Raw genomic sequence first — 17,814 nt, forward strand, 5'->3', positions numbered from 1 at the left:
CTCTGACTGGCTTATTTCACTTAGCATAATACTTTACAGGTCCATCCATGCCATTGCTCAAAGTAAGTATTCCATTGTGTAAATGTACCACACATTTTTATCTACTCATCTACTGATGGACACTTGGGCTGCTTCCAAATCTTGGCTATGACAAATATTGCTGCAATGAACAAAGGGATGCATATATTCTTTTGAATTAATGTTTTGGGTTTCTTTGGCTATATTTCCCTTTTAAATATAGACATTGCACTGGTTTTCCTTTTATCTGGAATGAAATATTGTTAACACCTACAAAACAGTGTTAAATTGTAGATAATTCTCCCCACAAGATTGTGGTATGGGTCCAGGGACCTAGGATTCATGTTCCTAATTATTTAAAGTTGAAATAATAGCCATAGTAATAAAATAAACATATCTATCAGTAATAGAAAATAAAGATAATGACTTAATTAACCTATAAGAAAACCATGAGTAATTTCAGTTTCATATAATGCCATTAGATCTAAATCGAGAGAAATATACATCAAATTTTCCCTTCCCAAGGTGAAGGCCATATTTATCTCAGACACATGGGGAAGGGAAGGTGAATTTTTACCAGGGAGCACTGCCAATGTTGACATTCCTCCAGCAGTGGGTAGAGGCCCTGATGTCTGCTTCTACTTGGTACTGCCTCTCCCAAGGATGGTACAGACATTGTGGGGAGGGGCTCTTTTAGTGTACTGGCTGGCAACTCCCAGAAGTCACTTGTCCAAAATTTTAATATGTGTGTGTGTGTGTTAGGAGAGGTGCTGTGTGTATGTTGGGGGAGGAAGAATACCATGCATAAGTTTCTGACAGTGGCCAGTTCAATTCCTACTAGACTTGAAATACATAGCACACCTGTCTGATTCAGGTGTAAGAACCAAGCAAAAAACATCAGCTCTACATTACATGATAAAAATAAATTATAGATGCACTTAAAAACTAAATACAAAAGGTTGGATAAATTGTTTTAAAAAATTAAAAAAACAATATTAGCATACATGAAATCTCTGGTTGAGAAGATGACTTTTTTAAGCCTAAAAGTAAGTGGAAGAAATCAACAAAAAGAAAGTAATGATTTGACTACCAAAATGTAAAAAAATTCCTCTACTTCAATCATAGCAAAGTGATTGAAAAGACAAACCATCCAGTCTGGAAAAAGACTATTAAAAATAGTAATTAATATAGAAAGTTTACACAGAAATCATACAACAGATACTACTTAGAAAAATGGGCAAAAGAAAAATACGGTTACCTCAGAAAAAAGAAATATATATGGTTAATAAATACTAAACTTCAGAAACAGTTAAAAAGTAAAATAATATGGCATAAAAAGAGAAAATACTGAGGAAGCAATGACATGTACTCTGCGCATTAATGAGGGGAAGAGAATTTGGAACAACTTTTATACAACACAACTTGACTCTGTCTACAGCTTCATACTCATTAAACCAGTGACTGCATCTACGTCAACTTGCAGGCAAAACTTTGTTTAAAATTCACTGAAGCATTATTTTTAGTAGCAAAACAATCTGAAAAATTACAAGGTTCCAATATAAAGAATTAGTTAAATCTATTATCTATAAATAGGAAAATTATGAAGTAAATTGAAAATGAGGGTAAAAGTATCTCCTAAAGAAATAATGTAATTAAATGTTATGTTATAAGTAAAAAATGGGAAAAACAGTTTACATTGTATATTTTCAATTATGTTAAAATATGATTGGAAAAATTTTATAAGGATAAAGAGCACTAAATGATAATAGTTCACAGCTAAAACTCTAGGTTTATGATGGCTAAATCTGATAAAAGAAGTAGAGAAATTTTAAGATATAATTTATTATTATATGATAATAATTTAGATACACTTAGAAACATTTAAAAATTTTTAGGAGGACCTAATCATATTAGACTCCTCAGTTTCTACACTTTTCTTCTTTATTCTAGTAAATCCAATTTTGTTCTGTAGCTTAAATCTGTAAGAGAGACGCTGACTCTTTTCTCTTGAACTTTCCCATTTTGGAGGTATTTTAAGTTTCAATATAAACATGACAAAAATATAAATGAAAATAAGACCCATAAGCATGGCATTAACAGTTCATTTTGTTACCATCTGTATCAGTTTTAGCAGCGTTATCACTATCTGATTTCATTTTGGCTTCTTGATTGTCTTCTAATGAGCTTTCTCTTTGGGATTCATGAGCAGACCCTGTAGTGAAAGAATAATATGCATTATCAGCTCATGTGTTTTTATATTTTAAAAACTAGTCAATAATAATAGAAGCAATATATTTCTTTACCATCGTCATCAAGTAAAGAGAGCTCCCCTTCTAAGCTTTTATCAGAAGAGAACTTCTTGTATTCCTTCGCTTTTAATTCACTTTCAAGTTCTCTTAAAGCTGAAAGACAGTAATTGGCTGTATTAGCAGAAGGTAGTTGAGGGTAAGGAGTCAGGTATGATGATTCATTCCTCTGCTTTAAAGCCAGACAGACGTGGGTGCAAGTTCTGACTCAGTCAGCATGGCTTTGTAAATCATTTCATCTCCTGTCTCAGTTTCTGCTTCACAAAATGAGGATCGTCAAGCTGAAAGCACCACTGCAAGGACAAAATACAGTGATGGATTGCTGTGACTTAGAAAATGCTTGATTCGTAATAATCCTGCAATTGTTGGCTGCTATCCTCTGTATTATTCTCTTATTTTCTGTGTTTGGAACCTCAATATTCTCTGCTAAAGACTTTTTCTTAAAGAACATATTGGAGTAAAATTCACTAGCAAGAGTATTCTAATTTTTTAAATTTTAAGAAAGGCTAACTCTATTATCAGATTTAGAATAATTAGTGAATTTAAAAAGAGGGTTTTAAGTTTGTAGCATATGAGAGATGGTATCTATTTCTATATTCTGATGGGAAAAGGCAATTTGTGGAATGCTCTAAAGTCCATGATTTTATGGCATAATGTAGTGTGAAAGGAATCTTTACAGACTCCAAAAAACATTACAGATCACTGATCTTCCTCCAGGACCCTGGCTAGCTCCCTCTTTTGATCTAGAAAATACAACAGAAAAATTACCTCATCCAATAGTAACAAAATGACGAAATACCTAGGAATAAAATTATTAAGAATACTATAGATAACACATGAGGAAAGCTATAAAATATTAAGGAAGGGCTCAAATGTTAGACCAAAAAAGTGGAGATTTCCTCTGTTTCCATTAAAAGATTAAATAGTAGAGGTGCTAACTCTCACCATTGATTGTTTAATGTTAACACAGTTCTCCCACTGGGATTTGTTGTAGAACTTGACAAAATTCTACATGTATTCCAAAGCCAAGTATAGCTCCTGGTGCACATTAAGCACCCATTTTATGGAATAAGTGAAAGAATACACGGGAATAATTTCAAAACAAAATGTTTTGAGGAGAAACTTACATTACTAAATTAAAATGCATCACCAAGTTTTAATAACTACATTCTGTATTAAAGACTGTAATAAAGATGAATAGAATAAAAAAATCAGAAATTTACACACACAAACTTAATATTAAGATCAAGATGGCATTTCAAATCTGTAGTAAAAATATGTATAATTTAGTAAATGTTATTTATAAAATTGGCCCACCATTGCGAAATTACAAACTTAAATCTCCATCTAACATATAACTTATTATAATAATTATATATTAATTATAAAGAAGCATTCTTTTAAAACAAAAGAATGCAAGTCTGCATTTACCATAGAGTCACAATTAATTATTACAAATATAAATAGAAAAAAGAAAGGGATGAAGAATGCATCAAATTGTTAATGGGTATCTCTGGAGTATAACTGCTCTTTCCAGTCTTCTGAGACCACTTGAGAGACATAGAGGATAGGATTGCAGACATCGATTTGAATCCCAGTCACTTGCTAGCTGTCAACTGTGGGCAGGTCCCTAACACCTCTGAGCCTTAGTTTCTGCATGTACTAAAAATGGAGACAAAAATATATACTTCATAGGCCCGAGGATTAAGCATGCAATGCATTTAGCATAGCCCCAATGTATAGTAAATGCCCAATAAATATTATATGATATTACTTTTGTGATGAGAAGAACTTTACTAGGAAAAGAATATTTAGAATTGCAGCAGTGATGGTGCTATTAGACTACAAGTACACTGCCATAGCTTCCAGAAATCCAAATAGCGGTATTTGAATCCAGTCTAAAATACTGAAGCTAATCTCAAATTTCGTTTCCAGATCTTCAAAAGTTAAAAATATCCCAAGTAGTGTATAGCAAATGCTGCATGGTGTGTATCCCACTAAAAGAAGATGCTCAGATATTAAGCTACTTCCACATGTTCTAATGTCACTGGTTGCAACAGTACCAACTATAGACACAAATTCTACTGAAGCCAATCAATAAGCTTCAAAAACATCCATGAAATGAGAACTCCCACTTTTCCTGGAGAAAAACAGAAATACCACCCCCCCAAGCCCTTGTGTCTATCCTTAAATATATAAGAAGTGAGTTACAGGAAGAGGCAGAATGGTCAGGAGAAAGAAGAGCTGGGACTTTGGAAACTAGGTTCAAGTCTCAGCTATGCTACCAGCTGGGTGAGTTTCAGGAAGTCATTTGCCTTCATGTGCCTCAGTTTTCTCATCTGTAAAGTTAGAGAATTATGTTAATTGATCTGAAATATTTTTTCAGTTTTCCTTTATGACTTTTTGAATTTAAAATTAATATTCCTCAAATACAAAGACTTAGTTTACAATCAGAGCTGACATGCAAGTCTAAACAGCAGCAGCAGCACCACCACTAAACTCCATGAGCCAGGTGGAGCAGTGGCATTGTCATGATTGGTGTAGAGAAAGGTAAAAATTCTGCTCAGTTTCTGGCCAGTGAGTAAACTCACAAAAGTAAGGCAATCTAAATTTGGAAGCTCTTTTTGATTCTTTTCCTTGGAAGTATAGATTGGAAATTTTTCCTCTGTTTATGAATCAGGTTGATATAATATTACTCACTTCTTCAAGCATTTATTAAGAGGCTACAAATGTGCACGGCACCAGGATATCAAGATGAACAAATTGAATCCTTGCCCACAGGTAACCAGGCTTAACTGTTAACTTAGCCTTTAAAAAATACATTTTAAAAAGACCAGTCACCTTTTCTTTTAGCTTCTAATTCTGTGTGAAGTCGTTCTTTCACAGTCTTAATAGCTGCTTCAGTGGCCTCAGCTATAGTATTTTTTTTTAATGTTTCAAGGCTTTTATCAAAACGTGGTTGAATATGTTTGACGTAGTCAACTACCTGCAAAGAATATTTGAAAAAACCAACATAAGCACAAGTTACTGTAAAATTTAATTGTTCATATTGTTCATCTACATCTATATCTGTATCTATTTATAAATATATCTTTACCTGTCTTAAAAATCATAATGCTACTTGAGGTATGTTATTTTCAGAATTTACTGATTTTTGAGTACTTGCTTTCATAAAAATTTGGTCATATTTTTTCATGTAAGATTATATATCTATCTATGTATGTATCATGTAATATGTTTTCAAGTTACATATATATTTTTGAAGTCAACTTTGTATATATAATTTACATAACACAAATGGTACCCATTTTAAGTATACAGTTTGATGAGTTTTTACAAATCTCTACATATAACAATAACCATAATCAATATATAGAACATTTATATCACCCCTCCAAGTGCCCTCAAGCATCTTCAGAGTCAGTTTGTAATTTTTTCCAAGGTTTTCTCCTTTATCATAATGTTTTTGAGATTCATCAGTATAATTATCTATCAATAATCTATTAGCTTTATTGCTGAGTATTATCATTATATGAATATACCAGGTTTTTATTTATCTCTTGATGGACATTTGGGTTGTTTCCACTTTTTAATTACTTAAGGTAGAAATGAACTTTTTAAAAATTATATTTGATTGATTATGCTATTACAGTCTTCCTGATTTTTCCCCATTTTCTACCTTCCATCCAGCACCCCCCCACTCACTCAGGCAATCCCCCCACCATTGTTCATGACAATGGGTCATGCATGTAAGTTCTTTGGCTACTCTGTTTCCTATACTGTACTTTACATCCCCATGGCTATTCTATAACTACCTATTTGTACTTCTTAATCCCCTCACCTCTTCACCCATTTCCCCAAACCCCTTCCCATCTGGCAACCATCAAAAATGCTTTCCATATCCATGATTCTGCCTCTATTCTTCTTGTTTGCTTAGTATATTTTTTAGATTAATTGTTGATAGATATGCATTTTTTGCCATTTTATTGTTCCTAGTTTTGATCTTCTTTTTCTTAAATAAGTCCCTAATATTTCGTAAAATAGTGGGTTGGTGATGATGAACTCCTTTAGTTTTTTCTTGTCTGGGATATCTTTATATGCCCTCCCATTCTAAATGACAGCTTCGCTGGATAGAGCAATTTTGGCTGTAGGTCCCTGCTTATCATGACTGAATATTTCTTGCCAATCCCTTCTAGCCTGCAAAGTTTAATTTGAGAAATCAGCTGACAGTCTTATGGGAAATCTCCTGGAGGTAACCAACTGCTTTTCACTTGTTGCTTTTAAGATTTTCTCTTCATCTGTAACCTTTGGCATTTTAATTATGATGTATCTTGGAGTGGGCTTCTGAATCCATCTTGTATGGGACTCTCTGTGCTTCCTGGACTTGCATGTCTATTTCCTTCACCAAATTAGGGAAGTTTCCTTTCATTATTTTTTCAAATAGATGTCCAATTTCTTGCTTTTTCTCTTCTCCTTCTTGTACTCCTATATGTGGATGTTGGACATCTTGAAGTTGTTCCAAAGGCTGCTGAGACTATCCTAATATTTTGGGATTCTTTTTTCTTCTTGTTGTTGAGTGGTTGGTTCTTTTCTTCCTTATGTTCCAAATCATAGATTTGACTCTCAGCTTTGTCTTTGATGTGGTTGTGTGAAGAGGCAAGCCATGTCTGGCAACACTGCCATCTTGACTGGAAGTCTAGTAATGACATTTTTGAAGTCTTCCTGTGAACACATGTTTTCATTTCCCTTGGATAAATATCCAGGAGTGGAATTACTGCATCATAAGTTAAGTGACTTATAACTAACTGACTAACATCTAACTAACTAACTAACATTTGACTTTAACCATTAACCTGTTTCCAGAATGGTTGAACTATTTTGCATTCCTATCAGCAATGTACGAAAAGTAACTATTTTACATCCTCATCAATGCTTGGTTTGTGAACCTTTTAAATTTTAACCATTTTAATGGGTCTGAAGAAGTACTTCAGTGTAGTTTAAATTTATATGCCCTGAATCATTAGTAATCTTGAGCTTCTTTTTTTGTGCTTCTTAATCACTCACCTTCTGTTTTTAAGCATGTATCAACTTTTGTCTATTGTAGAAATTGGATTAAAATTTCACATGTTTTCTGAATATAAGTCCTTTGTCAGATAGGAAATAAACTTCATATTGAATTGTTATAAGTAGATTTCTATATGCCTTTTAAGTTTAAATAATATTTCTATACCTGTAGATTCCATTTTACTTTTCCTTCAATAGTCTTACATTACTTTATTCCATGCTAACAAACATTTACACTATCATTTTTAATGGATGAACAGTATTGTATTAGCTGAATATATTACAATTTATTTAACTAAAATATCAATAATATATACTTAGGCATACATAGTTTTGATGTTATAAACTAGGCTATAACTGAATAGTTATGTGTATATCTTTAATAGTTTCTTTAGGAAAAATCTATATAATAGAATTGACAGCTCAAAGGATATGCATGGATTTTAGGCTTTTAAATGTATTTTCAATTGCCATCTCTAATGGTTATATTCTCCCAAGTAGTGTATGAGAACATACTTTCCCCCACCTTGTTAATAGTGATCTTTCAACTCTAACAGTTGACATGACACATCTCTGGCTTTTTAGCATCTCTCTGTTTAATGGCTATTTGTGCATATTATTTTGTGAATTGCCTATTGGCCAAATATTTTTTCTATTGGGGCTTCATCTGCATATTGATTTGTAAGAACTCTATATTTTAAAATTATAACTGTTTTGATACATATAGTGATGGAGAACAAGCTCCATCAATGAGGGGAGAGGTCATGGAATTGACAGGCCAGGGAGCTGGGAGGGTCACCTTTCTAGCTACTGAAACCACCAAGAACTATGACAGGAGTGAGTATGTTGTGGAGGACTCTCTCCACACTCCCAGTGAGTCAGGAGGGGTGAAACTCAGAAAACAGACCAGTAGAACCAAGAGAGGTTATGGGTGGCATCACCTGCATGACATAATAGTCAAATCAAGGGTCTTTTGGGAAGCAGGAAGGGGTAATGGTCTGGAAGCTACAATAGACAGCTAGGGGGATGGATATCTTCCCCACTCCAAGCCCTGAAGAACAATTACCCAACTGATGATGTAAAATTAAGAAAACTGAGTATAAATCCCATGAATTATAATCAAGTAAAAATAGGTAGAAAGCTAGCTAGATAGGTAGTTACCTTTCCTTTGTAATGTTCTGCAAGCAAATTGCTAAGTGTTGTTTTCCCTGAAGACTGAGGTCCAAATATGAAAACTTTAAACGGTGGTGCTGGCATAGGTGGAAGAAGATAGGGGCGTGGGTTCGACAAAAATGTTTTTAATGTTCCTTCTGATGACAGACAGTACATTTTACCTAGAAAACTTAAAATATGCCATAATCATAAACAACTGAAAAGAGATATGGGGAAGTTTTGAAATTAGGTTCTGAAAAATCTTACTTACCTCACAGAAAGGTCTGGCAATCCTGGAATAATGTGACCTTCTTTTAAAACCACAGGACATGTTCGTCCCCACCTGCTTCTCTTCCATCTATATCGTGGTGCAATAACTTTGTAAGATGCAAGAGTACGAAATAGTTCATCCTATTAAAAACAAAACCAGATTACATATGTGGGTGCCCTGGCTCGTGGCTTGGTTGACCACAGGTTCGATCCCTGGTCAGGTCACATATAAGAATCAATCAATGAATGTGTCATTCCTCTCTCTCCCCCCATCTTCCTCTTTCCCTAAAATCAATAAATAAATTAAAAAATAAATATGTAGGTATAAGTTTTGCTGAAATTATTTTATTTTTTATTTGATAGTGCTTTAACTATTTAAGAAATAATTTAGAGTAAATTTTGGCTTTTTCTTAATGGCAACCATTCTGCACTTGTCCAAAAGTTAATAGGCATATCATTTCCATTTCTGTTATAAGACCTTGTTTAAATTTTACTGAGTATTTTCTATTATAAGGTAGAATGAGCATAAGGTAGGCAGAGTGTTTTCTATTATCTGTTTCAGAGAACAGATACTGGAAATTTCTTATTGAAAAGGTTTGAAAATGTACCAAATTCTTACTCAATTTATCTAAGTTTTTAAATAGTAAGATATTATATGTAGTCTGCTTTTGCATTTACTTAGCTCTTTCATTCTTCTTAGAATGTCAAGCTTCCCCCAGCAGTTCTTTCTGTTGATGTTCCCCAGAGAAGTTAACAACCACTCCTCTACAGACTGCAGGTTGCTGAAAGATTCACTGTCTTTGTGCTACCTCAGCAGGGGACAGGAGAACCAGAGACAGATGACATGGTGGGCAACTGCCAGGATGACAGGGTCCAAATTGGCTCCCTCCCACCTCCAGATGTGGATCTCACATTAGCTGCTGGCTCTGAGTTGACTATGGAGAATATACAAGATGGGAGCTATGGTCTTGCCTGGACCACTGCAGCATCACAGAGCACAGAGGCATGCACAATGCAGAGATGCTGCATGGATGTCCCCAACTGAAAGCTGGGAGAGGTAGCTAAGGATAAAGGAAACTGTCAGTGCTTAGAGGATTTGCATGAGACTGAGAACTTTGTTGGTGGGGCTACCTGCCTTCACCATGGAGTACACAAGACCATGAGCTATGGACTGAAGCGTACCCAGTCAAGTGAGGAGGCAGCCACTCTCTCCTTATCATTCTTAATTCCTGTCCCAACTTGAGAAAAATGTTCTCATAGGAGACCACATTTTTCTCTCACCTTCAAGTCCCTGGAGCCACATGCCTACCGGTGCTGAGGGGTGATGAGATGAAATTTCAAATGAGTTGGATGTTACAGTTAAACAAGGCAGGTAACACATGCATTTGTGCTTGCCGCTTTCCTAAAACCTCATGAAAATGGCAGCAGAGGAATGAACTCATGAGAACACAGAACGGGAAAAGAGACCAGAGGAACTCATAGTTGACCCTCCATGTCTACACATTTTTATAGCTAGAGAGCAGATGGATGAGTGGTAGCTGACTTAGATCAGAGAGAGGTAAAGGCTCAATGTGGTGGCAGTGATGAGAGTGGGGGTGGGGTGGGGACAACAAGAATCAACAAGAGTGAAGTTGATTCACTCTGCAAAATCCTCCAGAGGCTCAGGACATGTTGATACCAGGGATGTCTGAAGGCAGGGAATGGAGAGCAGAAGAGAGGAGGATTGGTTGAAAATCTTTAAAAGGAGATTCTACTGGCCAGAGCCACTCTCCATTTCACTCAGTCAGCCAACAACCTTGTCCCTTCATCTTTCTTGTTGAAGACTGGAGGCTTACTGTCTGGAGAGACTAAAGTGGAGGGTCTTATAAGAGGAACCCCAGTCACAGACACAGTCAGAGGGAGGCTCAAGAAAGTCAGCAGTTAAGCCACTACCCTCAAGCTCTGTTCCCACTGGAGCTTCTAGCGGAAGAACCTCTGGGCCCTCCCTCCATCCAGCCACTACCTCACTAATACCTGGCACACAGAGGCTCTTCAGCTCTGCTGCCAGCTCTGCTGGGACTAGCTGACTGGCCCTGCACACATCAGCTAATTTGCTGGACTCAGTAGAAAATAAAAATGTAGAGCCCTTGTTTTAAAGTTCTAAGAATTTCAAGACTGTGACAGCACAGCATTAAACTAATTGTGGGGCCCTTCTAAGCATGGGATTCTATGGGACTGCACAGGTCTCTAGCTTGCCCCTTCAACACAGATGTTAGATATTCTGAATATTACCATTGGTTTTCTCTTTTTTCTTTTTTCTTTTAATGTATTTTATTGATTATGCTATTACATTTGTTTCATTTCCCTCCACCCTGCATCTCCTCTCTCACCCACATTCCCTGCCTTTAGTTCATGTCACTGTGTCATAAGTTCTTGAGCTTCTACATTTCCCACAGTATTCTTACCCTCTCACTGTCTGTTTTCTACCTACCATCTATGCTACTTATTCTCTGTATCTTTTCCCCCCCTCCTCCTCCCACTCCCCTGTTGCTAACCCTCCATGTGAACTCCATTTCTGTGGTTCTGTTCCTGTTCTAGTTGTTTGCTTAGTTTTTGTTTTTGTTTTAGGTGTGGTTGTTAATAATTGTGAGTTTGCTGTCATTTTACTATATGTGTTTTTTTTATCTTCTTTTTTCTTAGATAAGTCCCTTTAACATTTCATATAATAAGGGCTTGGTGATGATGAACTCCTTGAACTTGACCTTATCTGAGAAGCACTTTATCTGCCCTTCCATTCTAAATGAAAGCTTTGCTGGATAGAGCAGTCTGGGATATAGGTCCTTGTCTTTCATGACTTGGAATACTTCTTTCCAGCCCCTTCTTGCCTGCAAGGTCTCTTTTAAGAAATCAGCTGACAGTCTGATGGGAACTCCTTTGTAGGTTACTGTCTCCTTATCTCTTGCTGCTTTTCAGATTCTTTCCTTCTTTTTAATCTTGGGTGATGTAATTATGATGTGCCTTGGTGTGTTCCTCCTTGGGTCCAACTTCTTTGGGACTCTCTGAGCTTCCTGGAAGTCTATTTCCTTTGCCAGATTGGGGAAGTTCTCCTTTATTATTTGTTCAAATAAGTTTTCCATTTGTTGCTCTTCCTCTTCCCCTTCTGGTATCCCTACAATTCGGATGTTGGAATGTTTAAAGATGTCCTGGGGGTTCCTAAGCCTCTCCTCATTTTTTTGAATGCTTTTTCTTCATTCTTTTTGGTTTGGTTGTTTCTTCCTTCTGGTCCACTCCACTGATTTGAGTCCCAGTTTTCTTCCCATCACTATTGGTTTCCTGTGCGTTTTCCTTCATTTCACTTAGTGTAGCCCTCATGTTTTGATGTTCACCAGGGCAGGGCAACCCAGTTGCTGGGGTGTGATGCTGTATGTGGAGGCGGGGTCTGAGAGGGAACAATGGCGCTTGCTCCTCTGTCCATCATATTTCAGTCCTTTCCATCACTTCCCCCAACCTAACTGGGTCTTCCTGGTGCTGGTTCCCATGTGGGTGGGCTTGTGCATGTCCTACGACCCCATGGGTCTCTCCAATGAACTCTCCTGTGAGGCTGGGAGTCTGTCCCTGCTGCTCAACCCCCACAGGTGTTTTCAATCAGTGCCCCGAGGCTCCATTTCCCAGGGCTGGGACCCTGGGCTGTGTGGTCTGTCTTGTTCCCCAGTTTTGCCTGGTTTATCTGCGGGCAAATGTGGGACCACCCGGTCAGCCAGCTGCCTTGCAGGCAGTGCCCCACTTCACAATCACTACCTCACTGGGTCTGCCCGTTGCCACCCCACACCCAGGGTCTGCCAGCTGTTGTCTGCATGCCCAGGGTTTGCCTGCTGCAGTCTTGCCTACCCAGGATGCCTTACGCACCTGGTGCCACTGCTTTTTGTGCCTCGACCCCCTCCACCTGGCTGCCTGACTCCGCCCTTCCTACTGGTCTGGATGAATGTGTCTCCTTGGTTGACACATTGGTATTTTAACTCCTTGGTTGTCCGACTTCCATACAGTTCAATTTTCTGTCAGTTCTGGTTATCCTGTTTCTAAATTGTTGTCCCTATCCTGGTTACGTGAGGAGGCACAGTGTGTCTACCTGTGCCTGCATCTTGGCTGGAATATTACCATTGGTTTTAGGTACCTTACAAACATCATCTCATATAATTCTTACAATAACGCAATGTGGTAGAGGATAGTGTCCCTTTTTTAAACAATTGAACAAAGGGTAAAATTAAGCCAAGTTACAGATCTGGTGCCTGTAGACCTGGCATTCAAATCCAGATTATTAGCCATTTAGGAATCTTCATTGGAAATTTAAGTCCTTTATATTCAACTCTTTTATACTGATTTTCTTCAGCTCACCTGCCTAGCTCACTAGCTCAAGGGCATTCATCCAAAGTTCTTCAAAATACTCAGGAACTTCAAGATTATTAACCAGGATAAGCCAGGATTCCTCAGTGCCCCAAACTTCAAAGTGGCGGTTCTTATACTTAGGTGGGGATAGAAATCTTCTCTGGACCTCGTAAAAACACATTTCCAGGTCCCACCACCAGACAGCCTGGCTCAACCGGTCTGGGATGTGGGCCTGGGGAATCTGTATTTGTAGTAAGCTTCCCGGGCGATTCTTTTGGAGGTGGTCTGGACTGCCAGGGAGGATCACTGCTTGAGGGGCATGAATAATGACTCCATTGTACAGTCATAACTTCTGCCCTTTATGAAAAGAGAGCAGGCATCCTGAGTCACAGATCTTAAGAACTATAACCTTAGGCAATAATTTCTAAGGACAAACTTTCTAGCTGGAAATTCCCCCAGGTTTCACGGGCACTTTAAATTTTCCTCCACAGATGACCTCAAAGAGGTCAGCATATGGCCTCAGTGCTCATCAGACCCATCGTTCCCCGTCTTCAGCATCAGTTTGTGTTACTGAAGTCCCAGCACATGTGCCAGCTGTGTCTGCCCATTAAGATCTTCCTTGAAATGTCCCCAAAATTTTACCACCCATTAAGATTAGGGGAATACACATTAGAGGATAACAAAAAGGTCTTTTTTCAAAGATTACTTTATTTGAATTACAATATCTATTTATAAATTCTGGTATTTGTTTTAAAATTTCTATTCATATCTGTGAAACTAAACTTTGCAGAACAGATTACATCTCCAATTAAAGACTTGTGGTCACTTTAGCACTTAGGAGTTATAATTTGATCACTATCACATCCATAACACATCAGTGCCAGGAACACAGTAGCTATACACTGAAAGAAGGAATGAATGCTCATGGAGTTCAGGGCTTTTATGTCTTTGTTTTCTTTAGTGCTAAAGAATTTTTAAAGTGAACTTGATTTCTTTTTTTCATTATTCCTGTCATTGGTTGTTCTGCCTTTATTGTTTTTCTATGTTTCAAAACTTTGGTTTTGTTGTGTTTGATGTCTATAAGGATATTGTGCTAATATTACAGTTTTTCCAAGAAATGAAACCAATTTTTATAAAAGGCATCCCCAAACTCCTTTTAAACCTTGAAAGAGTACAAATTAAGGTAAAAACACATAGTAAAAATGTTCACTTTCAGTTAAAATAACTTACATTGTCCATTGCATCGTTCATTTCTTCCTCTGCACTCTGAAGTTTAGTCAAAATAGCTGCTCTTCGTAGGTTCAGAAACTTAAGTCGACTCATAACCGTCTAAATTTAAAGAACAAATGTTTAAATACAATGGCATTTGAACATCTCAGATATTTTTATTTTTTTTTAGATTTTATTTATTTATTTTTTAGAGAGGAAAGGGAGAGAGAAAGAGAGAGAGAGAGAGAAACATCAATGTGGGGTTGCTGGGGGTCATGGCCTGCAACCCAGGCATGTACCCTGACTGGAAATCGAACCTGCGACACTTTGGTTTGCAGCCCGTGCTCAATCCACTGAGCTATGCCAGCCAGGGCTTACACCTCAGATATTTTGAAAAAGTGATGAGCTCATGAGTAGAATATTTCCTTGCTTCCTCCTAGTTCTGGTTGTTTACTGGCAACCTTTGGTGTTCCTTGGCTTATAGACACATCACTCCAGTCCCTGCCTTTGTTGTCACATAGCCATCTTCTCCCTGTGTGTCTGAGTCTCTTCTCTTGTAAGGATGCCAGTCATGTTGCAGTAGGGCCCACCATAATTCAGTATGACCTCATCCTAACTTGAGTCATCTGAAAAGGCCCTATTTCCAAATAAAGTCACATTCATAGGTATTGGGGGTTAAGACCTCAACATATCTTTTGGAAGTGAGCAACCGGATCAATACCAGTCTTCCCTCTCATCCCCAAATATTCACGTCCTTAGAGGTCTAACTCTACAGGACCTCTGCAAGGAGAGGGAAGACAGCCACAAGAACACAGAGGCAGATATTGGAGTTAGGTTGCCACAAACCAAGGGATGCCTGGGGCTACTATAAGCCAAAAGAGGCAAGGATGGGTCCTACCCTGGAGGTGTTGGAGGGAGCATGACCCCAACCAACACATTGATTTTGGACTTCTAGCCTGCAGAACCATGTGAGAATAAATTCCTGCTATTTTAAACCACCTAGTTTATAGCACTCTATGGGAGAATTTGAAAGAGTCTGAGTTGAGAGATGGTGAGATAGACAAAGTCCTGATGGTACATGGTAATCTGTGCTGGATTTTATTATTTATCCACAATTCACCCTTCCCTCCCTTTCCTTGTTAGTTCCCTAGTTCATGTTGAGTAAAGTATATTACCTATTGCATTGGTGTTGGGCTTCTCCACGTAACTTGTTTTAGTTAGTGGAATGTGGGCAGAAGTACCAGGGTACCAGTGCCAAATGGGGCTTGAACAGGCTTGGCAAGTTTCAAACAGGCCTGTTGGAGTTTCTACCTTGAGGAAAGTGTGTCTTAGGTCAAATTTTGGATACATTTCAAAGAAGAAGCCTGCTGTGTATGCTTGATGCATTGAATGTGGGATGTGAGAAAAAGAAAAGAACAGCTTGGAATTTTCAGCCCGTATCCTCCAGGCAAGGGAGAGGGGTTAGGAACACAGTTAATCACTCATCACACCTTTGTAAGGACACCTCCATAAAATCCCAATAGTATGGGGTTTGGAGAGCTTCCAGGTTGGCGAACACGTCTACACCTGGATGGTGACACACCCCCAACTCCACAGGGACAGGAGCTCCTGAGTTTGGGGTGCTCTCAGACCTCACCCTATGTATCTCTTCATCTGGCTGTCCATCTGTATCCTTCATTATGTCCTTTCATAAACAGGTCTTTCTGGTGCCCAGCCCCCATCCAGGACCCTCCAGGAGCCTACTCAGAGTCACCTCAATAGAACAAAAGATGCTCTTAGTGCTCTTATCACTTAGGAAATCACATGGGTTTGGGGAGCTCTGTGCCAGGAACCAGAGGCAGAGACAAATATTTATCTTCTGTTGTCACACAGATGTCTGCTACTTACTTCAGATGTAAACGTGCAAGATAAAACTCATGATCTGCCCTCACCACCACCCCACCTCAAATACACTTCTCCCAGTTTCCCCCTCTCAGTAATGTCAGATCCACCCTCCCAGCTGCTGATCCTTAAGAGTTTCAATTTTCAAATAATTTCAGATTATTTCACCAGACTAGGTTCTGCCTTTCTGCTACACCATTTTACAACCCTACCAGCAATGTATGAGGTTTCCAATTTTTCCACATCCTTGCCACACTTGTTAGTTGCTGTTTTTGTTTTTGTTTAATTTCAGGCATCTTAGTAGGTGTGAAACGGTATTTCATTATGGCTTTGTTTTGCATTTCTCTAGTGACTCATGTTAAGCATCTTATCATCTTATTTATTTGCTTTTATTTTTCTTTGAGGCACTTTTGATCATACAGAGATTTTAGATTCAAGTGCAGTTTTCATTTAAATGTAAACAAATGAATAATACAACATCACATTTTCAAGTGTCAAAATGAATTTTTCCAACAATAAATGGTTAAAATTGGAATGTATTTCTGATGGTTGTTAAAATGAGTACAATCCAGTCAACAACTTTTTCATTTTCCAAACTGTGGAATATATTTACTGAAAATTGCACTAACCGTGAAGAGCTCCTCTGGGGGCCTGTTTCCATCTAGCTCAATGAAATGCAGGGAATTGTGTTCAGCCATTACTTCCTGCAAGTAATAGGAAAGAAGCACTGTAATCTAGAATCACTGGGAAGACTGAATACAAGATAAGAATTTTAATATACTATGAAGAAATCTTGAAAGCTAAAATGCTTTAGACATGATATATTGCATGTTATTTTCGGTGTTCAAGCTATTTGAAATGACCTCACTGATTTCCACTCCATCCAGCAGCAGGTATTTGCTTTACCGTATTCTTCCTGGCATGAGGAAGTTTTATTCCTTGCTCATCTTTTAAAATTTGATCATGGAAATTTTACTTTATTGATACTTTATTATCTTGATTAGCATTTCTTCATAATCAGTGAAGCTGAACATTTTTTGTAGAGGCTTGTTACTCTTTTGCCTTTCATTTTTGTGACCTGTCTGCTCATATTTGTGGTCTGTTTATCTCAGAAGGTTGAGAACTTACAGGTTAAAAAAAAACATTCCTATGACTTTTTCATAATTGATGTGGATATATTTCCAGTTTATCTTTTAATTTGAATGAGGTTTTAAAAAAATTTGTTTCCAGAAGTCTTACCTGTAATGCAACTAAAGCCATCATTTTTTTTCCTTGTGATCTCGTCACTTGTTCAGCTAAGCATCTTCTAAGCATTTACCACTCACCATGCTTTGGGCACCGCACTGAGCATTCGCGATGCGTGTATGGAAGACCATGCACTTACCTTGAAGAGACTATCTCTGCTTATTTTCCCCTGTGAATACAGTTCTCTAATTTTCTGACTCTGCTTTTGATTATGCTTTATTTCATGCCCAGTGCCAGCCACTTTAGGACTATGCCGGATATTTTTATTTAAGGGAGACAGAATGTTGTACATAGACATGTAAATTAC

General features: G+C 37.7%; 1 protein-coding gene across 1 annotated transcript in view; it reads right to left on the reverse strand.

Moving 5' to 3' along the window:
• AK9 (adenylate kinase 9) overlaps positions 1-17,814 on the reverse strand; it is a 103,016-nt gene that overhangs the window by 67,100 nt on the left and 18,102 nt on the right. Inside the window, 7 exon segments of the mRNA XM_045843710.1 lie at positions 2,141-2,230; positions 2,322-2,420; positions 5,166-5,310; positions 8,550-8,730; positions 8,812-8,951; positions 14,403-14,501; positions 16,892-16,966. Coding sequence (XP_045699666.1) covers positions 2,141-2,230; positions 2,322-2,420; positions 5,166-5,310; positions 8,550-8,730; positions 8,812-8,951; positions 14,403-14,501; positions 16,892-16,966 — 829 coding nt within the window.

This window comes from Phyllostomus hastatus, unplaced genomic scaffold (assembly GCF_019186645.2).
Source record: "Phyllostomus hastatus isolate PE091 unplaced genomic scaffold, TTU_PhHast_1.1 phas_contig_40, whole genome shotgun sequence".
Taxonomy (NCBI): Eukaryota; Metazoa; Chordata; class Mammalia; order Chiroptera; family Phyllostomidae; genus Phyllostomus; species Phyllostomus hastatus.